The sequence below is a fragment of the Sesamum indicum genome, linkage group LG8 (assembly GCF_000512975.1).
Source record: "Sesamum indicum cultivar Zhongzhi No. 13 linkage group LG8, S_indicum_v1.0, whole genome shotgun sequence".
NCBI lineage: Eukaryota > Viridiplantae > Streptophyta > Magnoliopsida > Lamiales > Pedaliaceae > Sesamum > Sesamum indicum.
Window position 1 is genome coordinate 20,597,964 of NC_026152.1, and position 26,873 is coordinate 20,624,836.

Genomic DNA, 26,873 nt, shown 5'->3' on the forward strand with positions numbered 1-26,873 from the left:
TCTTGGTTGCGAATTTGTAATGTTTTTCATCAAGTAAACTCTATGTGACACTATCATTAACATGGAATAAGCTGTTAAAACTTTATCAGGTTGATAAAAATGTTAACAGGAGTAGAAAGTGCAAATGAAATATCTGGAAGTTGTAAAACATGTTAATTTTGGTAGAAATGGCTTAGTGAACACAAACTCTTAGATTGATTGTGCAGCGTAATATTAATTTAGAGATGGAAATGGGTCCAGATTAGACCCGCACCGGCATCCGCCCCGCTTGTGGTGGGTTTTGAAGCTATAACCGGTTTCATGGCAGGTCCCCAGTCTTGGTGTTTCGAACTCAGATCTGGTTCTTATGATATTTTTTAAATATATTTTGTATGAAGCACATTTATACATATATGGGAAAACTGTTTCTACTAACCAGACCCTGGCCTGAGTGGTTGTCATTCCTATCATTATGTCATTAATGCTTGCTTGACATCCTAAATAAATTGTTTGGGCTTAAGTTTTCAAGTATTTTGAAAAACAGCAAGAAAGCCCTGCACCGTGAGAGGGGGATGCTGAGCAGGCTTATGTATAGAAGGTATACTGAAGATGAAAGAAATAGAATTTATGAGGATTGGGGTATAAGTTTGAACTCAAAAAGGAGGAGGTTACAGTTGGTCCACCTTTTATGGAGCGACCCTGAGAATACAGACCATGTCACAAAGAGTGCTGCAATTGTTGCAAAGCTTATTGGTTTCTCAGAAAATGGGCTGGCCCTCAGGGAGATGTTTGGACTGAGCTTCACACCTCCACGGATGAGCCGGCGATCCTTTACCTGGAAAAACAGTATGTCATCCCTTCTATGAGGTTGTGGCCAGTGACAAGGTGACAACTTTTACTGGTGAAATTAGATAGTTTAACTTAACATGTTTCTAGTGATGACTTGGGTAGAGTTTTGACAGAGTTTTCTTGGGTGTTTTAACTGTTTCGATTTTGAGTCTATATTAGGATTGGTGAGGCTGTAGATGGAACTGCGCCACCGGATGGGCTTTGATATCAGGACTGTAATCAATTATTCAGTTATATAGTACAGCGTACTTAATGTTATTTTCACTTGGATGGACTCGTCTATTTAAAAATTTTCATATCAAGTTATGTGAAAAGAAGGTGAAGTTTTTAGCTGCTGATATGTGATTTCCAGACAGAAATGGGGTAAGTCTCTGGGTCGCGTTGCAGCTAAAACAGGGTGCATTTGTTTTACCATTCTGCAGATGACTTGCGTGAGTCTTTTTCCTTGTTTGTAATCAAAGTCAAGGCATAACAATTACAATTTGCTACCATAAACTACCATCAAGTGCAAAGGGGTGAGTATGATCGATTGAATTTTTGTTGTAAATTTTATTTTGTCTTCTACTCTATTTAATATATATATAGGTTACGTGCATAAAAATGACATCATGTATTTTATTTGGGGAAAAATTATTACACATGACATTGTTGTTTATTTATTTATGGCAATAATTGATTTCGTAGTAGATAAAATTGTAGTGGCGAATATCGTATTTTTTTTTTTAAGTGAAAGCGCTAAAGTATTATTTATTAAATAAATGGATTAAAACCATTAATAATAATTATCTATAACAATAGATAATTATAATAATTATATATTAATAAGCTATTATTACTAAAATAAAATTATATAATTATAATAATTATATATTAATTAATTACTATTATTAAAGTAGAATGACGCCTATTATTAAAATATTTTTGTATTGTATTTTGTGGCACAAGCTTATTTACGGAAAAACCTAATCAAGTTTGAAAATAAAATTACTCTTTGGATCTAATTAGTAAAAAATAAAGATTGATTGTATCCGAATCCAAACACTGAACAAATATGTGAAAAAAGGCCCACTTTGTTGCTCTTTACTGGGCCCAACTCATAAGTAAAATGGTAAACGCTGTCAAGCATAAACGACGCCGTTGGTGCCGAGCCTATTTTCCTGTGTCAAAAGAAATGGGGAGCTTAGTGTGGAAAATACTAGAAAGTAGGCAGTAGCAGAGACCTGATAGAGGAGAGATGAGCGTGGCTACAGCGTCGTATCTGGTTCGGCGAGCAGCGCAGAAGGAGAGGGTTAGAATCCTCTACCGACGAGCTCTCAAGGATACTCTCAATTGGGCTGTCCATCGCCACCTTTTTTATCCCGATGTAATTTTTTATATATCTCTTAGCATCGATTCGATCTCAGCATTTAGTGGAAAATATCTGTAGAAACTTATTAAGCAAACGAGCTTAAGTTTTTTGTTTAATTAGCTGTGTGTTTATTTCAGGCTGATGCTCTCAGAGAGAAGTTCGAGGCGAATAGAAACGTGGTTTGTTCTCTTTTCCGATTATTTTTTTCAGTTTATTTTGGTTCTGAACCAGTACCGTTTTTGGCAGTTGAAGGTTGTGGTGTTTGTCTCATGAATCCAATGAATGTGTACATAATGTACGTTGTAGAAATCATGAATCTATAATATCAATTTCATAATTTGACGATTGCATTGTTGGGTGATGGCATTCGTAGGTTATGGCAATGATCTGAATTTGTAGATTTGGTACTTGTAAATGTTATTTATTGTGTATGAATAGGTGTTACTATGATTTATGTGGCTTGCTGTTGGTAAAAGCGTATAAACACCTAGCTTTGAGATTTGAGAAATAAATTATGTGGGAGGAATATGAGATGAATATTATTTCAGTGGATAATGATGACAGAAGTATGATTTACGGCTTGAGCATTTGGAATGTGTATTGCCAAAATTAAGGATATATTGAATTACCCAGTACTTTAGTGTTTGTTGCTCTTGTGACCTTCCAGGAGGACATTGAACTTATCGATAGAATGATAGCTGCTGGAGAAGCAACCTACAATAAGTGGAGGCATCCAGATCCTTACATTGGTAAGTGTCATTATGTAGATTGATTCTCATGCCAATGAAACCACTAAGCATGTAGTGATCATGTCAAAGGCTCTAAATAAAACATAAAAATGGTGGATTTCTGGAGTTTTTTTAAACTGAAACTGAAAAATGTACACTTGCTAGTTATGTGATTATAATCTAAACCTCCTTTACACATAAGTATAATTTCACCTGAAGAAGAGTTGTGATGCATGTATCTCCTGTTTTTACTTTTGAAGGCTGCAGTGCAAATTGGTTCTTCATGAGAAGGAGGTGCCTTTGATTGATTTTTGGTTTTAAGAACATTTATGGATTTACATAATAAAAGAGACTTGGTTCTTTGATGTTTATACATGAATCAGCAAAAATTGGACGGAAGAAGAAAGGGCAATTTTATATTTGGTCTGTAAGTTTAATTTGTTGAACCATTCTTGTAAGCAGTCAGCTTTCTTTATTTCTTTATTGTTCCCTTCAGCTGTTATTTCTTTGTTTCTTCAGCCAGTGAACTTGCACTATTTATGTTTATTCTTTCCTGTTGAAAAGGACATGAGGTTCCGCTTGGATGGTAGCTGTTTTTTGTAAATATTTGTCTGTTTATAGTTATGCTTGCTTGGGCATTCCTTTTAAGGCTCACTGTTATTTTCTATGTACAGTTCCTTGGGCACCTGGGGGCACTAAATTTTGCCGAAACCCAACACCACCTCCTGGGGTAATTGCTCAACTCACAGTTGATCCTCTCTCTCTCTTTTTTTTTTTTCCGGTTCGAATTAGAGGTTTCAATTAAGGTTTTCATTTTTTTGGTTTGGTATAAATCCATAAAGGTCATACCTGCCGATAATGATCACATGACCAGGTGTGGTTGAATAATGTGATAAATTATGCTTGATTGATATTTTCATTTATGCTTCCAGCTCCAGATCAAGCCAACAGTTTAATATTACTGGACCTTCAGAGTAGTTTTCATTCTATGAATCCAGATAATTAGGCTGTTCAACAGCTTTAAATATTTAATGAGCACTGCTATCCACTTTTCCATTCTGGTAAAAAGTTTAGCTTACGAATTGAGACTTGGAATGAAGTTCCATGTTGACTGATAAGCGTTTAAGTGTTTTTAGCACCTGATTACTGTTTCACAATATAAAATGTTAACTGCAGATTGAGATCATATACAACTACGGCCGAGAAGACAACGACTAAACTAGGATCATGTGCCTGGACATAAATAAAGGTCAGTAATGTAATGTTACCATCATTATCATTATTATCATCTTTGTACGAGTGAAAAAGGATACATCTTGTATTCATTTCAATCCCATAACTCCACTGTCTTCGGCTTCAAAATTTTTGGGTACAATCATATATTTTCTGGGAACTTATGCTCTTGGTTAAGTAGAAACAAAATATCATGGTTTCATATGAATTATCAACTTCATTTAGTCAGTACCAATTTCAAATTGTAATACATCCTTGTTGCTTCTCAACGGCAATACTATTTTCAGAGAGTCTCTCTCGCGTGACCTGCAGAAATGTGTTAATTTAGCAATGACTGGATGTACTTAGAAGTTGTTGTTGCTGCAGATCGAGAAGGCGATTGCAACATATATTGATGAAAGATCTCAATCTGGTTTGTTGTTCAAACTAATCAATTTATACCTTGAAGCAAAAGGTTATTAGTGTTTCTTTTGATGTATCCGAATGTTCCAACTATCAAATCAAATGTTGTTCAAAGAAATGTCCAAACTCTGAGATTTGTTGGATGTTCTATTATTGTTTTTGTTTTTCTCGGCGTATTCTGCCAATCGTGTTATAATCTGGACAATGCAGCGACCTCTTTGCAAGTGCTTACTGAAATTGGTGATGTATTTTAATATGTTTATATTTACCCTCATAATACTGGGAGGCGTGTCGTGGTTTGCTTGTCAAACTACTGAGCTAAGCTTGCTCTCACTTTTTATTTTAGTGCACTAGTCTTTCAAGCAGTTACCAGATAGAGATGGCAGCAAGTCTTTCAGGTTTCTGACACCATGTTACGGATTGGCGCAGAGTGTGCCGTCTTTGAACTCAATGGCTTAATATTCTTATTTGGTTTATTCGTATACGCCAGGTGAGGCTACCCTGGCACCAGCAAGCAGCATCCAGCAAACAACCACAAACTCTCGCCTCCTGTAACCTATTTTATTTACTTTTTCAGTTATGCACTTGTTTCACCAGTCTCAGCATTAAAATCACATGAGGCCACGTATACATGTGCGTGTGGTCTGCACACACATATACATACGCATATACATCCAACATCTATAATATACTGGCAAGAATGGAATAACCATCATACATTTACATGGATTTGGGCAGAGTACCATATCGCAGGCCTGACCGTTTGAAGTAAATGACCTAATGCTCGGATTGAGTGTAATATCCGGCCCAATCAAGCCATGTAAACAAGGCATAGGTGTATTTAAAGTATAGCCCTAAAATTTCTAGAAAGTGGGGAGATATAAGGCAAAATTATTTTAAAAATATAAAAAAAATTACGAAAATGGAGTGAAATTGAAATCCCGCATTTACAAAACGCAGCAATGCCACTATTTTTTTTGTTTTTAAAAAAACATTATCATGTAACTGCGATGACAAATCGCGATAACATGTTTTGTTAAAAAAAAATAAGAATCAAAGAACTGTGTTCTGAGATCGCAATTTTTTCATTAAATTTAAAAAAAAAATTACGGTCAAAGCAGCCTGCTTTTTGACTAACATTGCTGCTGAAACAACTGCATAATGTTTGGATTCGTTTACTGAGTATTTTATTGTGTTTTATGAAAATAGAGAGAGAAAAACAAAGATAAATAAGTGTGTGTTAGAGATAGTATGTATGTTTGGATTTATTTTTGGAGATAATTCAAAATAAGTATTATATATTTAATGTTGTGTTTTGGGAGACAAATTACTATTCATTGTTAAATCATGTCTTTGAAAATAATTTAAAATAAGTATTATATGTTTAATATTGTATTTTGGAGACAAAAATTACTATTCATTATTAAATCATGTCTTTGAAAATAATTTAAAATAAGTATTATATGTTTAATATTGTATTTTGGAGACAAAAATTACTATTCATTATCAAATCATGCCTTTTTTATATATATTTATGTATGTATGTGTGTAATATATGTATGTTTTTATGCTAAAACAATTAAAAACACCTAAATAAGGTGTTTTTGAATGATGACAAACATTGGGTATGTTTTGACTTGTCTCGCAAATAAGTTGAAAATGAAAACAAACATAGTGCTGCTTTCTTGGTTGACACAACTGTTGAAACACTTTGCCACCGTTGGTTGTTCCAGCGGTGATGCAGTCTTGCTATTCACCTTCCTTGCAAATAAGTGTGAGCTACAATTCACTCAACTTTCACTTGAGAGTTGAGCGAGATTTTATAGAGAAGAAGAAAGAATGAGCAATGAAATTTTGTAGAGAAGAATAAAACATTTGAGTAGTGAGAAAAAATTTGAGCTTTCAAATATTTATATTTTGAGTAATTATGGCTAACTTTGGTCCTATTGATACAAGTATATTGTACGGACAGTTAAATCATCAGTCTGAAGATATATCTGGAGCTCCGAATACAACTTTATACGTACGAGGCAGTGATATATCTTTTTTCCGTCTCCTTCAACTAGTCCCACAGTCAACCTAATTTTTTTTTTATAAAATCATGTCACCACGAGGCCAAATCGTGGTGACATCAAATTAAATTTTTTTTTATAAAAACCAAATCACCACGATTTGCCTTGCAGTGACTTGAGTTAATTTTTTTAAAAAAAAAAATTAAGTCACCACGATTTGGGCTCGTGGTGACTTGAATTTATTTTTTTTTTTTAAAAAAAAAAAACAAGACAGCATCGTTGATATTGACGCCAATTTCATAAATTTTTTTTTATATTTTTAAAATAATTTTGCCGACATATAGAAGTGACAGGATCTATCACGACCATGATAAATAAAAACAAATCACTAAGTAAAACTAGGAAGAACTTGCAACCTTGTAATCTCAGCCGGAATACATCATCTTCAACTTCAAAGAGACTTCCATTAATTTAAAAAGGAGATATCTTTGACGCAGGGCTAAAATTTGTGCTAAGCAACCAGAATGAACTAGCAATGTACATAAAGAACGAGAGGCCAGCAAAGGGTAGCAGTAGAAGCCATAGAAAGTAAGCTCGCCCAGGTAACCAATAAAAGGTGTAATTCTTTGGATCTTAAGGGATGGATGGGTTAACCCCCTTACAATCCAATGGTTCATGCTGGCTGCACCGCCTTCATAGGGCCCAGTGCATTGCAGAACCAACCAAGTAAAAGTTCCTTTCTTTTCTCTGCATGTCCATCCTTTTCCCAAATCAGCAAAGAGATAACTAGCAGGACGACAACATCAAAGTTTTGACTACAACAGTTATTCTCCAGAATGGTGAACAACATTCAGGCACACGTGTTTCTAACAATTGCCAGACACTTTTCATAACTGTAACTAGATATGTTATGGGAAAGATTAAAATGGAGGTCCAGCATCTTTCCTGGTGGTTTGTTGTCTTCTCCACCAAGTGGGACCAAATCCGGGACTATACCAACCAGTACACGCTACACCCACTAACACTCTACAGGGCAATTGTCTGGGAAATATAAAGGAAGCCAGGCACAAGAACTACAGAGAGATGCCAAGCTTAATCTGCAATCTCACGTGCACCTACAATTTATACTATGAGTAGTAGAATGCAATATATGAACACATATTGCATGGATGAAGGATCATCACAATGTTGCAACTATATATGCTCGCTCGCTAAATAAAAAATAAAGCCCCACATTCTACATGCATTTAGATGTTGTCAGCATTTCTATCATAAAGCAAAACAAAGAAAACCATACGCTATACATTTTCATCCAATAGGTAGGGATAAAAAAGTGATAGGTTTCTCAACCCAACACTATCCTATTCTTCGTGACTCAATTCTAAAGTGAAATCAGGTGGAATGTACAAAACCCAAGAATCCTGGCATCTTCAAGTACATAATTTAAACACATGAAGAAATGAACGACTTTAGATGAACCTACAACCAGTTGTACTTACATTGATGTATCCAAGATCAAGGCTACACCATGAAGTTTAGCAAGCTGGTAGTCTTCACCTCCTCATCTCCAACTCACAAATGAACTTGACATAAAACTAAACCCCTAACAATCCTTCAAAAACCATGCTGCTACATACTATGATTATCTCTAGCAGATCCTCAAACATTAACCGTTTCATTAATTTGAAACTGCTCAGAATACTACATTCTATAACTTTCATCCGAAACCAAAATGTTCTATGAAACCAAGCTTGACAATTCTTATGCTCAGCTTAAATTGTGCTTGATCTCAACTCAACAAGCTAAATAATGAGAGGAAATTTAGCTGCTGGAGATGCTTGATTTCACTCGACTGATCGAATAAGCAAACCAAGCTTAAATAGTAAGAATTCTAAACAAAGCTTGAGCCGATGTGCTTTCAGAGTCAACCAATTCAACTAAAGCAATCGGTACAAAAAAGGACCGTACCTCGAAACTTATGGAAAATGTACATCTCCAATAACAACTGATAGTTTCGTGAAAATTTTAGATGAGCTTGAAAGGGAGAGGCCAAGGAGTAGACCTGGGAACCTCGATCTTATCCTTTATCCTTTCAATTTTCTTCTCCTTCTTCGGTCTACAATTTCCGTACGAGCCTTTAAATCTCTTCCCCTTCTTAGTTTTCTTGTCTCCTCGACCGCACAGAATCGGCGCCGCAGAAGGCGAGGACGCCATGGATGACACGAGGGACGATAATGCCATCCTTTGTTCGACAGCGGATGCCATCCGCCGGGCCGCCACGTTGCACCAGGGAATCATTGCCATTTTCTGCTGCCGATTGATCGATTTCTCGTTATTACTGGGATCTTAAACCCTAGGAGCTCTGGAGTGTGTGTGTAAGCGTGTTTTTGGGAGAAAGTCCTATATTAGGTTAGGGCTCCGGCTCGCAAATTGATTTTGGAGTCGAGCTCAATTATCTCTTATGACCAACTTTACAGCTTTTTTAATTTTTTTTAAAAATTATATTTAATATTTTATTAATTTTATATTTAAAATTGACCATATATTTTAATTATTAATTAATATTATATATTTTATTTTAAATAATAATAAATTATGATATTTTTATTTATACATTTAATCTTTATATGAAAATAAATTTAATTAACAACTTAGTAAATTATAATATCTTTTATAATTAAAATTATTATTTAATATAAACTTTATGTCATATAATATATATTTGTATTGTGATATTTTCTTTAAATTAACAAGTAATTCACTTATGATTTTCTTTTTTATCTATTTTTGAATTTTATATTTATATCAAGATAGATATTATACATTATGCAATCTATTTTATTACTTACAAAATTAACGATTTTCGCAATTTAATCTAATAAGAATAATAAAAAAAAGATCAACTTGAGCTCGAGCTCAAACTCGCCAAAAAAAGTCGAACTCGATTCATTTACACCCCTATATTAGGATTTATTACAATGCTTGGCCAAAGACATAATAAATTCATACTCTTGACCACTCAAAATTTTAACATTTCAAAGTGGCACAATGAATTATTTATTTTGCTTCCTGACCCGCAAAGATATATTCGTAGTGTCTTTTCCCTCCTGTCATGCAACGATAATCAACGTCTTTGTTTGGTTATGCTAGCTCTCTCTACTCTACTCACACTCCTCAATTAGCAAAATTTGTAAGAAAAGTGTTTTCAATTACTTTTGATGAAAAGAGTGCCTGTTTTTAGTAAAATTTTACTTCTGAAAACGACAGACGTTACTCCTGTTTCATCATTCTCTATCTATTGCACTTTTTCAATGCTGTCAAACCCAACCAGCACATTTTAAGCCTTGTTTACCATTTGCTGTGTGCTGTGCCCAGATGGCAGAATCAGTGATTCTATACTTTGTGCTCTCAACGCTCTGGGTATTCAGAAAACTGCAGCTATGAAATTAACGAAAAAGACACCTCTTAAGAGTGCCAAAGGTAAAACTTTTTAGGGTACTGGATTCAGCAGAATGAACCCAAACCAACAGAGACATTCAACTGGAACAATGTACAAAGAGTCACATACTATAATCTTTTAAATTGGGAACACAAACCCCATCCTTCCACACCTTTGACCGATGCATCGTTTCAGTTGAACCCAGTACCAGTAATTTCGGACCAGAGTGACATATGCAGAAAAATAAGTTATAAATGCAGCTAGATATACATCAACCCTTTAATGAGTATTTCTTTCCACTGAAAGCCTGGAATTTTGGCTCTTCCTTCTTTGGAGGCTCTTGCTTAGTCTCTTTTGAAGTGTCCTGCAGTGGAACAGCAAAAGATTCAGACGGGAGACAACAATTTGCTACATACCATTTACACTAGAGAAAAGGAAGAGACCTTTTGTGGTTCCCGAGTTCGGCTGGCATTTGAACCAAAGACGAGTTTACCCTGAGATTGCCGATTCGTGCTTTGTGAGCTGGAACTAGAGGTAGCAGCTGCCCCTCCACTGGAGGCATTAGTTCTCTTGTCTTGGGGCCCTGATGATGACACTGGAGGAGACAGGGTTTTCAAAGGTTTCCCATCCAAGCGTCTCCCTACACCAGTAAATGGATTAAACTTTGGTTCAGTCTCTTCTGGAAGTTCCTGACCTGGACATCAAAAGAAGGGCAAGAAAACGAGAGGCCAATAGTTATTTGCCACTAGAAACCTGAAGTGAGTAGGAATCTCCAAATTGCAACATATTGTTAGTACAGGAGTAGCGAATAACATAAGGCTAATAATAACAAAACTAATTACTAAGACTTTAGCAGAAATTGCACCTTCTGCTGGTGCTTTGCCTGTTGGAACAGGCAGGGCAGGTTTTTCCGGTTCTTTGTAATCAAGAGGAGGAGCAAAGTCCACTTCGCAATCAGTTTCTATAATACTTATCGCATTAGAAGGCTTTGTCTCAACGATATCAATGTAATACTTTTTATTGTTATAAGCCACCATGATACTGTCCCCTGTTGTCAAGCAAGAAAAGTTCCTCAGCGTCGTCTCCAAGCTGCAAAAAATATTTTAAATTAGAACATAAACCTGAAAAGTCATTCTACCACAACTTAGTATAGACATGCATATATTAGCACAACTCATAAAAAGCACCACGAATTCTACAGGTGCCTCAACATGAATGGAACCAAATATTATGTACATCCACTTGAACTATTTTCTATCCAGTTAAGTAAAACCTACAACCTCCAATGAGCTTTAATGTAGTAAATCTACAAAGATGAGAAATCTTCCCAAATTTTCTTCCAGATGCTGGATTCTTCCCAAAATTTATTTGTATGCTCACCTAAAGTTTTCTAAGAATCTGACACAACACTACACTTGCAGAAGACACAGTTGCTTGGCGTGTAATCCATCTTTCAACCTCAGCCCTCTAATTCAACAGCTAAATTCAATTCCCACAGAACTGATTCCCGCAGATCCCCTTGGGTACAAGTTAAATAGTAGAACAGAATATACTATACATGGTATGCTGGATATTCCCCTTTTATACATCATGATGACTGCTGAAAGTCATTTTCCTCGCTCTTAGAAAAAGCAGGAGCACAGAGAAATCCATTAGTTTCTATATACTAATAAACAGCAAGTTCAATGGTCTCTTTAGTATTTCATGGAACTGGTCAGTTCCTCATTCAGAAATGATGGTCATCATTGCAAATTTGTCATTCTTTAAGAAAACCAAACTCAATTTGCCAAGGAAATATTTCTAAGGCATCAAGACTGAGAAACTAAACTATAGCTGACAGTTTATGTATTTCAGCAAGTGCTAGCAAAAAAAAAACTTTAATGGACTCACATAGCTTTCGGGTTGGAAATATCCAAGAAGTCTTTAGTGTGAGGTTGCAATTTAACGTATGTACCCTTTGGAAGAGTCACATTTTTCACACGTACGAAGTCTCCTTCTTGTAACAGTAGATTCTCCATCATCTAAAACATGAAACAATAATCAAATAGTGTACATCCGGAGCCAGTCATACAGATAATATGAGTCAGTAGATGGCTCCTACCCAGTAAGGCATATATATCATGCCTTCTTCAGCAATGAACTCCAGAACTCCACAATGGGAACTACGCTCAGCAGCAGCATTTTGGAGCTCAAATAACATCGGGTAATCAATATGAAGTGATGCTGTCATATAAAGTAACAATTTGTGTTGGATCAAAAGTCAAATTATGTCCATCATGGCACCATCACCAGGAAATGATAAAACATATCAGAAAACAGCAACTTACCAAGACGATCAAGAGCTGAAGGAGGCATGATAACTGGAAAAGTAATAGTAAAAAAAAAAAAGAGAAGTGAGATATCATATTATGAGTAAATAGCCCATAAACTGCAAAATTGAGAGATAGCTACCTTTGTCCCCATTTTCTATTTGTGCCTGCAAAATTGAGAGATAGTAAGAAATCAGAAGTAAGACAGACTTGATAAAAGGAGAAATTCAAGTACGGCATGATGTAGCCTATGTATCTACTGTCCATCCCAGAAAAAAGTATATTGAAAGTTGCAGACGGCATACACAGTAAAAAGAAAAATCAAAACCTTTTGGAAGTAAGAAGAAAAGTCAATACAGAAACTTTAAGCTGTTAATCAAACTCATGGAATAATACATGGCGGGTATAATTTACACTACAAAAATACATATGAGAACATCACGCCAGAAATTTGACAGTGATCAGATAGATATTATGCTAAATAAAGCCTTCGAACCTTGTCAATGAAGGACGCAGGGTAACACCGATATGTTTGCTCAAATGATGTACCATGATATCCATACCCATCAAAAAACTGAAATGCAACATAAAGACGTATTCAGGACCAAAATAAATCAGTACTAATGAGGATAAAAGATATATTGGAGGCTGTGTGACAGGTATTGCCAAATGTTAATGAGTAGAAATAAAGCCTGATATATAAACAAAGGTATGACCACATTAGCATGTGTTCTTATGTCCCCGAATGCTACGAGAGCATCCATCAGAAACTTCAGCTAATAGGCATTAGGCAGAAAACAATTTGTTATTATATTCCCGCCAGAATTCAAGAAGTCCACTCCCTAATTCATGTAGAATCATGCCAATGTTTCTATTTAACAGAGACAACTTTTGAGCATCTGCCGCCGCACTCAGTGGTTCCCATAGGCATGTACTGTTAGCTAAGAAACTAATTAATACAATAATATTAACCTCAGCTTTCTCTGCTTAAAAGGAAAAGGTGCAGAAAAAGATATGGAGGTGACAGGAAACCACCAGAACAACACCAGCAGAGAGAGAGAGTGCTACCTTCAATATTTCTTACTTTTCCCCTATAAGCTAACACTATGATTATCTCTTTCCAGCAGTAAACAGACTTCAATTAAGCAGAAGAAACTTGTATGTTGTATAAGAATGCCCAAGCAAGATTGCCAACAACTATCCAATAACAAGGACAATCACATAAAGAAATATTAAGGTTAATGTATTAGAGAGAGAGAGAGAGAGAGAGAGAACTCGATGGAAATACGAAATTCACATTCAGGTCATATCTCCACAGATAAACAAAGTACTATAGTACGGAAAAACCAATTTATGTCCAGGCACAAGCCACTCGTCTTACTACAACTACGATCCGAGAAAATATTGCTTCCAGATATCAGAACTAAAGAATTGAACACGGATAAATGTCAAAAGACTCAAATTTCTACGGTAGTGTGTAACTTTGAATCATAAGTTAGACGAAAAAACTCGAAAATATACACAACAATAAACGAAATTCGTAAACATACCATATTTACTATATTCCAGATAACAGCAATACAACTCTGGCCGTCACCTATACCGAGAGAAAGCAACAAAATTAATCATTCGAAAAAAGTGACAAAATTTAATCAGTACTAGAATTCCAAAAACAGTTGTTTCTCCTCCGCTTCCAGATCTGCAATACAGCAAAAGTAGAGGAATTTGAATACTTCGACTTACAGAAACGAACCCTCGATCTTCTCACGAAGATTCTAGCGCACTAGACGAATAAGAAAATCCAGGATTCGGAAGCAATTGCAAGGAATTTGAAGGAACGCAACCGGAGAGAAATTGGACGGAGGAGATGGGAAAAGGGTAAGATGCGTCTGGGACTTGGGTGCTTGTTGTGCACGCTATTTTAATTCTTGCCACGCGTGCGCAATGATTCTATTGGGCTTAAGAACCCTTTCCAAGCCCGCCGAGGTTGATGAGCTATTGAAAGTACACAAATCAAGTTTTTGGGCCCATGGAAAAGGTAAATATAAACTAAAAGCCCTTTATACAAGGCCCACATCAGTTGGGCCATTTAATTAAATATTCGATTTTTTTTGTATATATATTTATTGGAAAATAATAATAGATAATTTATATAATTATCTAATAAATAAGTCTGGTATATAATTAAATGATTATGTGTGCATAATTATAAAATCACATAGGCACAAAATTAGGGATCGAATTAACCTTATAAAACAAAGGAAGTATGACGATCCACGTACCCGAATCTAGCTTTGTCTACAAGCCTATGCCTTGATTAATCACAAATACAGCAATTCTCTTGTTGTCTTGAAGATCATCCCACGCTTATCTTTGTGGATTATTACTAGAGTAGCCCACTCGTTTACGGTGATATTCCAAGAAAGAACATGGAGAGAAAAATAGAAAGAGAGTATCTGGAGAAAGCATTACGATCAACTCATTTGCATTGCTATGGTGTTCATGCATTGTGTCCCTTTGATTACAATCATGTACTATAAATAAATAGATGTACTCAATCCTATTCCCAATAAAAGTCCATAAAGCAACATATAATTGGAACATTAAAAACTCTATCTCAAATAGGATTTATATTTGGAAGACTAAAACTTTATTTTTAATATGAATGTATATTGGGTTAGGGATCCACAAACCCGACACAATATTTAACAATATTGAAACACCGTATCCCAAATTTAAAACTTTAGTAATGGAGAAAAATAACGAAATTCTCTCATGAACTTGACTACTTATTAATTTATCTTACGAGTCATTATAAAAAAATAATAATCATGGAATGCTACAAAAGTACAAATAAATAACAGAAGAAAGTGACATTTCCACAAATATAACCAATTAAAAAATAATCTTTATCTATACTTATATTAAAAAAAAAAAAAAAAGTACCTTCTACACTCACAAACAGCGATTAGTGGCACCACCCCACTAATTTTTAAATATGATAATTATACCTGAATAGATAATTTTAAAAATTAGTTATAATTACTTTTTTTCTTTTAACAAACTATACATTTTCTGTTGAGGCTATAAAATCTTAAGCTTCTTTTCTTTCTTTTAAATGTGATTTTTTAATTTATATATTTCATTTTTATTTATAATACATTTTAAAATGTGAAGTATTATCGCATGCATGCAATGACGACAAACCACGACGGCCTGCACCTTTCTTCTCCGGCTAATTACTCCCAACTCATTGGAGTTGGTTTAGCCTGCGCCTCTAGACTCTGTGCGTGTGAGAGAGAGAGAGTGGGACAGAAAGAGTAGTGCAAAATATGATGAGAGTCTAGGAAAAATAGTACAGAAGATGTAGTAATGTATTTAGGTTTCAGTGTGCAATTACCGTCGACATATTGTACTATGAATGATAAATTCGGGTGTGTTGCTGATGCATGTGAGTCGAGATGGAGACTTGGGTCATAAACTCCAACCCTGGAGATGCTTGCTTTATGTACGTACAGGGCTACGAATATGAAAATTTGGATAATGTGTCATTTTCTAGGAGCTGCCAACATTTAGGTGGGTTGTTGCCCAAACGAGGAGGATTGATATAATATTGAGAGAACATGGTAATGAATAATAATAAATATTTTATTGTTTACGACATAAAATCCTGTACAATTTGGTTCCCGAACATGTCAAAATCATATCGACTCGTACATCAATCATATAAAAATAAATCCAAAATACTCATTGTATGATGGCCATGCATATAGTCCAGCTTCCACATCTTTAACTTCATCCAAATCCAAGCACTGGAATGACAAGTCATAACAACCACAACATCGAGTGAGCTTTGTTCTACAACAGTGAGTGCAAAAACCATACAAATCTTGGAGTTGTAGGCCACAGAGAGCCCACAACTAGTGGCCAACCTCCCATTTCATTCTTTGATGAAGCCCAAGGGGCAAGGGTTGGTCGAGAGAGACGGGTAACAGCAGGTTGCATTCATCTCAGTAATCACAAACAATCAACTTGATGATAAGCCACACCCACACAGTGAACCAACAATTGATTTAAGATAGCCTTGAATGCCATAAGCTAAGCTACTACTTCATTCTTGTCCAGTAACAATTCTCAAATTGCAACACTTGAAGAGCAGACTTTCCCTAATAACTATATAGCAGAAACATCATATTCATATCCAATAATCCACATCTCTGAAAAAAAGAGATTACACATTTCAAAGGATTCCTCTGGTTGCAGCTTTTTACCAATCAGAATCTGTTTTTGGGGCAGCCCAATGAAGAAAGAAGCACGGTTCCCGAATAAGACAGGAAACCAAGACCACCAACGCTACAGACAGTGATAACACCGAATCTACTTGTTTAAAAACAAGACATGGATTCATTTCCGTTTCTTTTTGGCACTAAAGAACACAACATGAATCAATCAAAGCTAAATCAGGATGCCCCACATCAGATTACAAGCGTATAAAGGGTAAAGGAAGAGACAACAAGAGCAAGGGCCACCAATAGCAATGCATTTGCAAGAGCCACGAAATTCAACACACCCCTTTTGTAATGAGTCATCTCTGTTATGTCATGTATTTGGTTGCCTGCCTAAGTTGAAACCTTCAAACATCCAACACTCACCAGGGAAGAGCTTATGAATTCAAAGCAAGCAATACAAGTAAATGACTTACCATCATATGGAGGGTTCTGAATGAAAGAGTCAAATAAGATGGCATTGAGAAATAACATTACATAGAGTAAGAGGGAATTTTGAGATCAGATGACTGAATCCCACTTCTCCACAGAATGCTAAGGACTCAAAATTCCTGCTTCTTACATCTTTGTTCATCACCACGAACTTAAAAAAAACGAGAAATGAACAACACAGTAATAAGGAGGAACCAACTCCGAACAGAGTTGGGACGAGAATTATAAAAGAAGATAGACCTCAACCACAAACTAGAACGATAGGAGATGGCTACTAAGCTTGGTTAAAAATTAACTCAAGCAACACAGTAAGACCACTGTTCTTCCTCAGCACCAACGGAATCACCAGAAGCAGCAAAGCTCTCATCATTGCAATAGTAGTAACCATTGTTACCAGCAGCAGCAGCAGTCAGACTGCATGAGGCTGCGGCGGCCAAATAAGGCATATTATTGAAACAGCAAGCAAGGCCATTAGTGAGCGCCAGGATACTGCTGCCACCATCATCGGCGAATTCCTCCACACGGTGCTTGAGGGTCTGGAACATCAACTCAGGCTCATGCTGCATCACCCGGAGCACATCCCCACAAGATGGTCCAGGCACAGCTCGTGTCACGGCAAAGCTGTGAGGCCCGTCGCTCTGTGACACGCGCACGACACTTGGGCCACCAAACAGGTTGTGAACACCTCCGAGCGCCTCCTCGTAAGCCCCTCCTAAAAACATCCCCAGATAATATGCTGGACAATCGCCGTTCACACCACCATTGCCTTCCAATTCATGCAAAGGCAAGCTCGATTCACCCCCAATGAACTTGTCAATCTTCCCATCACTGTCGCAAGTCAAGTCCGACAGAATCCCCCTAACTCCAGGCTTTTCATCAAGCCTGTGGATTGGAATAATAGGAAACAGCTGGCCAATGCCCCAGAAATCTGGAATCGAGGTGAAAATTGATAGATTCACATGGTAAGTGCGAACGGGATCTGAAACACCAATCGCCTTCAACACCAACTCGCAAAGGCCATCAACTGCTGCAAGCTGTTCCATGCCCAAAGACCCTTCTTTAAACTGCTCAATACACCGCTGTTTCAGCTGCTCTGCATAGAGCAAACACGTATCATAATCACCGTGAATTGCAGCGGCCGACAGATTTCTGTAGTCGGCGAGAGCCTCATCAGTCAATAGCTCCACAAAATACTGGAGGCCGAGAGCCGAAACCTGTGGAGAATCATGAGAACTTGTTGAAACAGCTTCAAACACTAAAATCGAGTGGTGGGAAACAATTGCGCGTCCGCTTTCACTGCAAATCACCGGATGCTTCACGCCCTTCCGATCGCACACCAACCGAACCGCTTCAACAACAGCAGAAGCATACTCTTGAAGACTATAGGCAACCGAAATATCAGAATCTTGAGATTTTGAGCCATCATAATCAATTCCAAGGCCTCCGCCAATATCAATAACTCTCATACAAGCTCCAAGGCGGACTAATTCACAATAGATCTGGGCTGCTTCGCCTACACCATCGGCCAGTAAAGCAGTAGAAGGGATCTGAGATCCAATATGGAAGTGCAGCAACTGCAGGCAATCCAGCATTTCGTACTGCTGTAGTTTCTTAACAACGCGGAGAATCTGCGTTGTTGTCAGACCAAATTTTCCTTTCTCGCCAGAGGTGGAACCAAAATGACCGGAATGCTTAGTCCTCAGCTTCGCCCGGACCCCAATAACGGGCCGGACGCCCAGCTTCCTACTGACATTGATCACAATATCCAGTTCTTCCTCTTGCTCAAGCACAATAACAGTATTCAAATGCAGTTTTCTAGCGACCAAGGCAAGCGAGATGTACTCCACATCCTTGAATCCATTGCAGACAAGAAGAGCCTCAGGGCTCCCATTACAGAGGCAGCTCATTGCCAAGAGAAGCTCCGGTTTGGACCCGGCCTCCAGCCCGAACCGGAAGCCCGATCCAAACTTGACGATATCCTCAACCACAAACCTGTCTTGATTGCATTTCACAGGGTAAACGCCCTGGTAATGAGCCTCATACCCTTGAGATTGAATCGCGAAATCAAAAGAAGATTGCAGAGACTCAAGGCGGTTTTTGAGCACATCGGGGAATCGAACAACAAGGGGAAGCTGAAGCCCGAGGCCACCTGAGTCTTTCGGGTCGGAGGCCTTCTTGACAACCTTGAGAAGATCGATTTCTTGGTGGGACAGGGTGTTAACCCCATAAGGACGAACAGAAACGTTGCCGTTGCAGTTAACCGTGAAGTAGGGGGCGCCCCATCCGTCCACCCGGTATAGCAACGAGGAGTGGGCGGGTGACCAGGCGGGGGACGGCACGGCGGTGTTTGTTGGCGGAGGTGCGGGAAGAGTGCTATCCCAGCCGGCGAAAGCGTAGGGAGGAGGAGGAGGAGAAACGGCAGCGTCTACGCAGCAAGCGAGGGCAGGCATCTCTTCCCCGATCTACGATCTCTCTGTTGTTTTAATGGGTTGGGAAAAAAGAATCAAAGAATTGAAAAACTAAAAAGAGGATTAGTTATAAAAATCGAAATAGAACGATGTTGTATCAGGTGGGGGCTTTAGAACCCGCCGAGGCCGGAGCCCCGGCTACCCCCTCAAAAGAAGCAAAAAGAGATCTGGGTCACAACAAAACGGTAGCCACTCGCACGCCTACAAGACCCGGAAATCCCCACGCCTACCCCTCAGAAGAAGCGGATATTCAAATCAAATGGAAAACGGGTGCCCAGAAACCGAATCAGAAACAACTCGAAAACCCGAAAAAGAATCCCACCATGCAGATTTAAAAGAAAGAGACAAGGGACGGAAACCTAAAAGGGGGGAGGGAGAAGAGAAGAGAAAGAGAGAGCTAGGGTTTGGTTATGTGGAGAGAGAACGTGAAGGTGAGGATGGAAAGTGAGCGAGAATTGCATGAGCGTCGAAGCGGCATTTTATAGGGAAAGGAGGAGGCTGGATAGGGGCCCCATTCTTGGACCTAAATTGCACACCATCTGCTTTTTTCTATATTGATGATGATGATGATGATGATTCCAGTTTTTTATTTTTCTTTCCTCTTAAAATTAAATATTATAAATATTTTTTAAAAAAAGAAAAAAGAAAAACAACCCTGAATTTCTGTTTATGAGTGATGAGAAAATTAAGGGGTAAAAAAAAAAGAAAAAGATTCTAAAATTAAATCCTGGTTCCTCCTTTAATTTGGTGGGTGTGAGATTTTTTGACGGAGGTTTAATCGGCTTCGGGTTGCCGCGTGGCCAGAATATCCCGGAACCCAAACACGCTTTTGCTATTGAACCAACAATGAAGAATGATTTGAAGACCGCTTTCTTCCCTTCCTCCCTTCCATCACCATCCATCCTTGCACCCCACCTCACACCCACTTCATATCATCCTACCAATATTCTTTTTTTAGTTTATTTTTCTATTAAAATTAAAATCAAAACTCATTTCCACTGTTGTTACTTTATAAAATCTGAGATTAATGTTATTAAACTATTGATTTCAAAATTAGTAGACACACAAAAAATATACACACAATTCATAATTCGATAATAAAATTATCAATAATGATTATATTCGCGATTTTTCAATAATTAAATTAATTGGAAACATATGGTAAGCATGAAAATTATAATGTTTGTTTTGACAACTTTATTAAAAATGTTTTGTGCATTTATTTCAATTTATTATGTGCGGATTTTACAATTTATGAGAAAATAAAAACTTATCGTGGTATTATTTCTCTTCTCTTTTCTACGGATTCTGAATTGAGCGTGAGAATTTGGATTGTGGGGATTGCAGCGCAAGCTTACAAACATAGGAAAGAGCAAGGAAGCTTCTCATCATTCAGTTGGGATTCAACAAACGGACCTGATTTCAAGTCAACGTTTTATCAGTCCAAATTGGACTTCCTAATCCATGGATAGGTGGCGTTTTTCTTTTTCTCTTCTTTTCCTATTTTACCCTTGTTCATTCAGACTATTTGCATTTGTGTCTATTGTGTTCCGCTACCCTTCCTACCTAACATTGTTTGTTTCACAAAATTATAAATCAAATTATGATATAAAACTCTTATTAAATGCTGCCCAAGCAAGACTATATATTACATTGAAAAATAATAATCCAGAACTTTTATTACTTATTAAATTGTTTATACGAATCATTTTTGAACTGCGAATCCAAAATAAGCATGAAAAATTAAATTCCTCTGAATATATTTAGATGAATTTTATTAAGTTGCTTTAATATTTAGTTATTACCAAAATAGAATTTGACAAATATAGAATGAAACTATTGTGAAATCCAATTCTCTTGAATTTTTAATTATTATTAGGTGATTGTAGTCATTTACTTACCAAAATATACATACTTGGTATGAGATAAATGTAGCTTCCTCCTTTTCTGCTCTAATTTAAGTAAAAACTATAAATTATTTACTAAATGAATTACGACTAATTAATTAATTGTGATTATATACTTTTGAAATCCCAATTAACTTAATAAATCAATCCCATATTTTATTCTGCATCATCATATTCTATAGTAGGTCTATAAATAAATCTTGACCCGTTACCAGATATATGGACACTGGATAAGACCTCCCTCTTGTAATTTTACTAATATTTGTTTTATTATTTATAGTAGAATATAAATAAATAGTTTTAAAATAATTAAAAAAAACAATGTAATAAATAGAATAGGCTTGAATTCTTGTAATAAAAATAAAAAAGAATTAGGAGTTGTGGATGATGATAATAAAAAGAAGAGGGAATGGAGAATGAAAGCGGTGTTGGAAGAGTCAGCTGCCTCAACTAAGCTAACCTTATCCCTCACTCACTCTCAGACCATGTGTGGGGCCCTCTGCTCTTTATCATTATTTAAAACGCGCACACAACACGTAATAAAATTTTGGTGAAAAAATGGTAAGTGAAGTGAAGAGAAGGAAAGGAGGAACTCAAATGCAAATATACAACTACTACTCCACTACTTTTTTTATTATTATTTTTATTTTTTTTAAAAAAAAAAACACCCTATTTTCCCTCTCAACTCAATTCTAAGATGGGTTTCACGTCCACAAGGTCATACCAAGCCTGCCCTCCCATTTCCGTTTCTAGACTTACGTCTTTCGTCTTCTCTCAGCTTTCTTGAATCTCTAAACTGCCCTTCCTTATTTTCCTCCACTTACTTTACTCTTTCCTCCCCATTTCAAATTTACCTGCCCCTCAATTCATTGTAAACCTCCTTTCTTGAAATTATTAAATCTATATATATATATATTTTTATAAAATTAAAAGGTTCATCTCTAAGTAGATGTTAGTGTGGGATGAGTCTTATAATTCCAGTTTGGTCGTAGGTTGGGTAAGTAATAATGCAACGTGAAATCTAGACGGACCAATGAGAGAGAGAGAGAGAGATAAAAGTTGGGATGAGGAGGGAGGGTGATGATGATGATGTTGGTTAATTTTACCGGTATCAGTAAGTCATACGTAGATTCTTTGTTTGGGCATGTCACATGGAACCCCCGGCCCTTAGACGGTGATGCTGACACTTTGTCTAATGTTTCCTGGATGGCTGATGATGTTGTCGGAAAATTCATCAACGCCTGAATCTGTTCAACATAACCAGCCTTTAGAGATCTCAGTATCAATTACGGGGTTAAATCCAACATAAAACAATAATCATTATTTGAGTTGGCATTGGTTAAGTACAGGTTTCCCCACCCTACACCCTGTTGCACTAAAAACCAAAAATTGTACAAAAATAAATACAATTTCTAAACTCTTAATAAAATGTGGTGCCATGTTCATGATTAAAGGCAAAGACATACAATACAACGTCAACGTGAATTGTTGAGCCTTTTTCCCCCCTTGTGCTGGATTTTAGGTGAATTATTGAGCCCGATAGAATGAGTTTTCGACGCCATCTTTGAATTTAAATTTAATATAAGAATATAATATGACAACTCATTAAAAATTTGATTTTTGAAAAAAATTACTATCAATATCAACGTTTATAATCAATATAACTAGACGTAAAATTTTCTTATCATTGTCAATAATGCACGATTTTATGCAACACGTTTTTAGTAGGTGGACATGCACATTTATTTTGGTCGCCACTGATTTATTAACTCATTAGAGATTTAATTTTTGATCAATGCTATTTTCGTCTATAAGTTGAGGCCCATTACAAACTTTGAAGTTATAGGTTAGAATCCCACAAAAAATATGAGTTTTTGTTTCACTTTATGTGAGCTTTGTCTCACTTTATATCAGTTATTATAATTTATTTATTATTTTTTTTATTATAATGAGGTATTACTCTATGTATTGGTACTGCATTTAACACAAAGATATTGTACCATCATTTTAACATCTTAAGCTACTAGTGTGAATGAAATTTTTTGTCCGAATTAAAATAATTATAGAACAAGTCTATTATATTTGTTATGTGATTGATCACTTTTTTTTAATTATACACTAATCATATAGTAAATGTATTGCACTTCAAATTCGATTGAGTCGGGTTCGAACTAAAATTTCCCTTAATTAGACTTAGATGTTATTGGTGACTATCTAAAATTTGTTACTATCAATTTATTATTGAAAATAAAAAAAATATTTATAATTTTTGCTTTTGAAAGGTTTAAAATATATGATTATTAGTTTATTGTATAAAATAAGTTGAAAATAATATTCTTTTTTAATTTATACTTTGGATAAAATTAAATCATTTTAAAACTAAAGTTGTGAGTAACTCATACTATTTTTTGTAGTTTATTGTACAAAAGATGTAGAAGTTATCGGAAACACGCTCTTGCACGTCAAATTCATAAATGCGTTTTTAAGTTTTAGAATTAGAACTTTGAGATATAAAAATGCAGGCTTTCTCGCCCATGCTCTTTCTGCTGGTAGTGTAGCAACTTCTCGAAATTAACAGAGAGCTCTAAATCGTCAATACCCTTTCCATTCTGGGCCAAAAGTACAAAAAGAAAAAAGTAAGAGGGTGGAAGTGAGAATATATTAATGTAATCAATCAAGCAGCTTCTGTGCAGCTTTGGCGGTCAATTCTTGAATTCAATTTGGGTCAAAGGGATAATATAATGGGATATGCTTTTGATATTTGAGTGATGGGGGATTAACAGAATTATCATAGAAAATGGTAAAAATGTCCTTGGAAATAAACTTTATTCCAGAAACATCCCAATATCCGCCCCTTATCATATTGGGTTGGGTTGCGGGTCATGACTCAAATTTGCAACCCGATCCAAAAAACACGCTGCTATAGATCATCAAGTCAGGTTGCGGGTTTTTACTCGAATCCAAGACCTAATCCAAAAGACCAAATGATGGAGGTCGTCGATCTAAATGACATTATTTGGACTAAGATGGCAACACGTTTGACATATTATAAATGGACCTCTTTTCTTAGGTCCCAAACCTTTTTGAGCATACGAGATAACTTAAGACCTGCAACTCGAACCATTGAGAAAATGGTGGGGACTACATTTAAGATTCTTGACCAAATTTGGGTGTGTAATAAGATTTTAAAAAGTTAAAAGAGATCAAAAAGATTATAAAATGTTAATGGGGATCTAAAGTACAATTACGTCTCTTAAAGCTGGTTAAAATTAATTTTAAATTTATACCACACACTCAATGTTTTTTCTTAAATTCGTTCTTTTATTTAATTGGGATGTTATTTTATTTAGTTTAACTTGAAAATTAAAAATAGTTTATTAAGTATTACTCAAATAATTTAGGTATAGTCGTTTCTCACCAAGTTTTTATCTTTTTCACCATTTTGCAAATTTTTACCATTCATCGATGTATTACGACTATAAAACCAAAGAGAAAATTACAGTAAGTAGCATGCAATCTCTTCTGTTTATATTTTTAATACTAGTAAATAAATTACAATAACTCAATTTTAAAAGCAATCAATTCAATTAATATATCAATATAATTGATAACGATAAATAAACTATAATAACTTATATAAAAATGAGATAAATACCCATATATTTGATAAAAATCGAACCCATATACTCAAACTTGTTCATGAATTTTATGTTTAGTATAGTAGAATTTTAGAGATCTTTAGGTTTGTGGTGTCAACTAATGTTACTGAAACACTTTGGCAATAAATGACCTAAGAGCAATAAAAAAGAAATCAGGTAGAGTCCTTAATTAACACATCAAAAGAATAATAGAGCAGAAGAATATCATATTATAGTATTAGCCTAGACATTGGGAAATGTAGAGATCCATAAAAATTGGACAAGATGTTGGGATTAGGACAGATCCCTGCACCTAAGTTGTTGGTGACCCAAATTTAAAATTAAAATAAAAATAAATATATATAAAGTCGTGGTTGGGCGTTATGCACTACACCTAGACATGTGAGACAGAATTGTCAATTGCCACAGAAAAATTCAGTAGTGTCTTAATTAAACTCACATGTTCTTGCTAACCACTCGTCTCACCCCAAGATTTTAATTGATTTTTCTAATACATATATGAGTATAAGTATTCATATTTTAATGTATTAATAGCAATATAAAGTTTAATTTAATGATGAAAAATCTTCTGGGATGATACACACAACCAGATTTAGAACCTTGAGAAGAGCAACTTGCATTTTCAAGTTTTTTCTTCTTCTTCTTTTTTTTTTTTGGCCCTCCTAAATTGTATTGTTGGTCCCGTTGCTGAAAAGGTTGTTTGTTTCTTCTCCTCCTTTTGGCCTTTTGTGATTAATAAATGAAAAGATAATATAGATTATGAGTGTTTTAGTTGATACTAACACGTGGTGTGTTTAGTTTACTTGTAAATTGTAATGTTGATGGGTGGAAATTATATATGTGAGCTAATAAACATATATAGCTCGATTTATGATAAGAACATGAGACGTGATTCCAATGAGATGCTGCATGAATTGAGACAACACCACCACTTTAAAAAAGGGGTTGCTCTGCCTTATCTTCCTAGTACCAAAATAAGCCTTGTTATGTGTCTCTCTAATCTCATATGGAAATGAATTTAAGACCTATTTGTATAATAATAATAATCGAGAACATATTGATATCAGAGCGAAAAATTATGGATTCTTAACAAGTGAGGGTATGGATTCGAGTGTTTGATCAAAGGGATCTGATTATGTATATTGGAAACATGATGAAGAATTGGTGGTATGGATTAGGTGAGAGTGTTTGTAGTACCATGTCGTCTTTTCATTACAAAGAGAATTAGGTAGTCTCCATTAAATTAGCTACACTGGCAAAGAAACTGAAAGTGGAATGCGTATGTACAAAAAAGACCCTGAAAAGAGAGATTATAGAAAAAGAGTGCAAATGCGTCAGAGAAATGGGCAAATGAAATGCAGTGTGTGATAATGAGACATAACAGTACTGGGAATGTAACCTAATTTTTGTGCACTCAAAGCCTCCATCCCCTCCTAAACTTTTTAATTCACCCCCTCATCAATTCATCCAACTGAATCGTGGTCCGTTGCTATTAATTGAGTTGTCGCCATAAAAGCGAGCCAGGAGGACCACCACAACCTCCAACTATTCTTGTGCATATATTATAGTACATATACCATATTGCGTGTTGCACTCAAAATACTCAATACTAACTTTTAATACACTTTCTCTATTTTTTGATTCTGTTCTCTACAAAAATTTTCATTTCTTCAGACCCATTCCACTAATTTAATAACACACAAAAATGCATGAGAACGATCAATTGACGTTTTATTCTTGTAAAAACTAAATCACGGATTTTGAATCTTAAGGTAGAGTCCCATGATCAACTTTGATAAAAAAAAAAAAAAATGATGGGGGG

General features: G+C 35.9%; 5 protein-coding genes across 14 annotated transcripts in view; 2 read left to right on the forward strand and 3 right to left on the reverse strand.

Moving 5' to 3' along the window:
• LOC105169702 (kinesin-like protein KIN-7E) overlaps positions 1 to 1,142 on the forward strand; it is a 7,158-nt gene extending 6,016 nt beyond the window's left edge. For all 6 annotated transcript variants that reach the window (XM_011090187.2, XM_011090188.2, XM_011090189.2 and 3 more), the window contains one exon: positions 524 to 1,142. In XM_011090187.2, the coding sequence (XP_011088489.1) occupies positions 524 to 845 (322 nt within the window). In that variant the 3' untranslated portion in view covers positions 846 to 1,142. The remainder of the gene's footprint in view (positions 1 to 523) is intronic.
• On the forward strand, positions 1,985 to 4,801 carry LOC105169703 (NADH dehydrogenase [ubiquinone] 1 beta subcomplex subunit 9-like). Of its 3 annotated transcripts, none has more exons than XM_020696428.1 (6): positions 1,985 to 2,191; positions 2,314 to 2,355; positions 2,844 to 2,925; positions 3,579 to 3,634; positions 4,081 to 4,153; positions 4,450 to 4,801. In XM_020696428.1, the coding sequence occupies exons 1-5, from the start codon at positions 2,063 to 2,065 to the stop codon at positions 4,120 to 4,122; spliced, it is 351 nt and encodes a 116-aa protein (XP_020552087.1). In that variant the 5' UTR covers positions 1,985 to 2,062; the 3' UTR covers positions 4,123 to 4,153; positions 4,450 to 4,801. The 3 variants fall into 3 exon arrangements, with proteins under 3 accessions (XP_020552087.1, XP_011088494.1, XP_011088493.1); XM_011090192.2 differs by having other exon boundaries at positions 1,986 to 2,191; positions 4,425 to 4,801; XM_011090191.2 differs by having other exon boundaries at positions 1,986 to 2,191; positions 4,504 to 4,795.
• Positions 8,208 to 8,982, reverse strand: LOC105169705 (30S ribosomal protein S31, mitochondrial). Its single transcript, XM_011090193.2, has one exon. The coding sequence runs from the start codon at positions 8,853 to 8,855 to the stop codon at positions 8,577 to 8,579; it is 279 nt and encodes a 92-aa protein (XP_011088495.1). The 5' UTR covers positions 8,856 to 8,982; the 3' UTR covers positions 8,208 to 8,576.
• Positions 9,975 to 14,203, reverse strand: LOC105169706 (ubiquitin fusion degradation protein 1 homolog). 3 transcript variants are annotated; one of them, XM_020696335.1, is made up of 10 exons: positions 14,043 to 14,203; positions 13,850 to 13,896; positions 12,796 to 12,873; positions 12,442 to 12,466; positions 12,318 to 12,350; positions 12,092 to 12,213; positions 11,881 to 12,011; positions 10,856 to 11,079; positions 10,434 to 10,630; positions 9,975 to 10,354 (listed from the first exon to the last, which is right to left on the reverse strand). In XM_020696335.1, exons 2-10 carry the CDS (start codon positions 13,850 to 13,852, stop codon positions 10,262 to 10,264), a joined length of 906 nt encoding a protein of 301 aa, XP_020551994.1. In that variant the 5' UTR covers positions 13,853 to 13,896; positions 14,043 to 14,203; the 3' UTR covers positions 9,975 to 10,261. The 3 variants fall into 3 exon arrangements, with proteins under 3 accessions (XP_020551994.1, XP_011088496.1, XP_020551993.1); XM_011090194.2 differs by having other exon boundaries at positions 10,434 to 10,684; positions 14,043 to 14,202; XM_020696334.1 differs by having other exon boundaries at positions 10,434 to 10,684; positions 14,053 to 14,190.
• LOC105169707 (arginine decarboxylase) lies at positions 16,732 to 19,948 on the reverse strand. Its single transcript, XM_011090195.2, has one exon. It carries the CDS (start codon positions 19,465 to 19,467, stop codon positions 17,314 to 17,316), a length of 2,154 nt encoding a protein of 717 aa, XP_011088497.1. The 5' UTR covers positions 19,468 to 19,948; the 3' UTR covers positions 16,732 to 17,313.

Excerpts from the sequence above, each read along its gene's own strand:
- LOC105169703 (XM_020696428.1), top strand. The coding sequence starts at position 2,063 with ATGAGCGTGGCTACAGCGTCGTATCTGGTTCGGCGAGCAGCGCAGAAG. Across the intron at positions 2,192-2,313 it reads GCCACCTTTTTTATCCCGAT|GCTGATGCTCTCAGAGAGAA; the intron begins GTAATTTTTTAT and ends TGTTTATTTCAG. Across the intron at positions 3,635-4,080 it reads ACCCAACACCACCTCCTGGG|ATTGAGATCATATACAACTA; the intron begins GTAATTGCTCAA and ends TGTTAACTGCAG.
- LOC105169705 (XM_011090193.2), bottom strand. The coding sequence starts at position 8,855 with ATGGCAATGATTCCCTGGTGCAACGTGGCGGCCCGGCGGATGGCATCC.
- LOC105169706 (XM_011090194.2), bottom strand. Across the intron at positions 12,467-12,795 it reads CTGCGTCCTTCATTGACAAG|GCACAAATAGAAAATGGGGA; the intron begins GTTCGAAGGCTT and ends TCAATTTTGCAG. Across the intron at positions 11,080-11,880 it reads ATTTCCAACCCGAAAGCTAT|CTTGGAGACGACGCTGAGGA; the intron begins GTGAGTCCATTA and ends TATTTTTTGCAG.
- LOC105169707 (XM_011090195.2), bottom strand. The coding sequence starts at position 19,467 with ATGCCTGCCCTCGCTTGCTGCGTAGACGCTGCCGTTTCTCCTCCTCCT.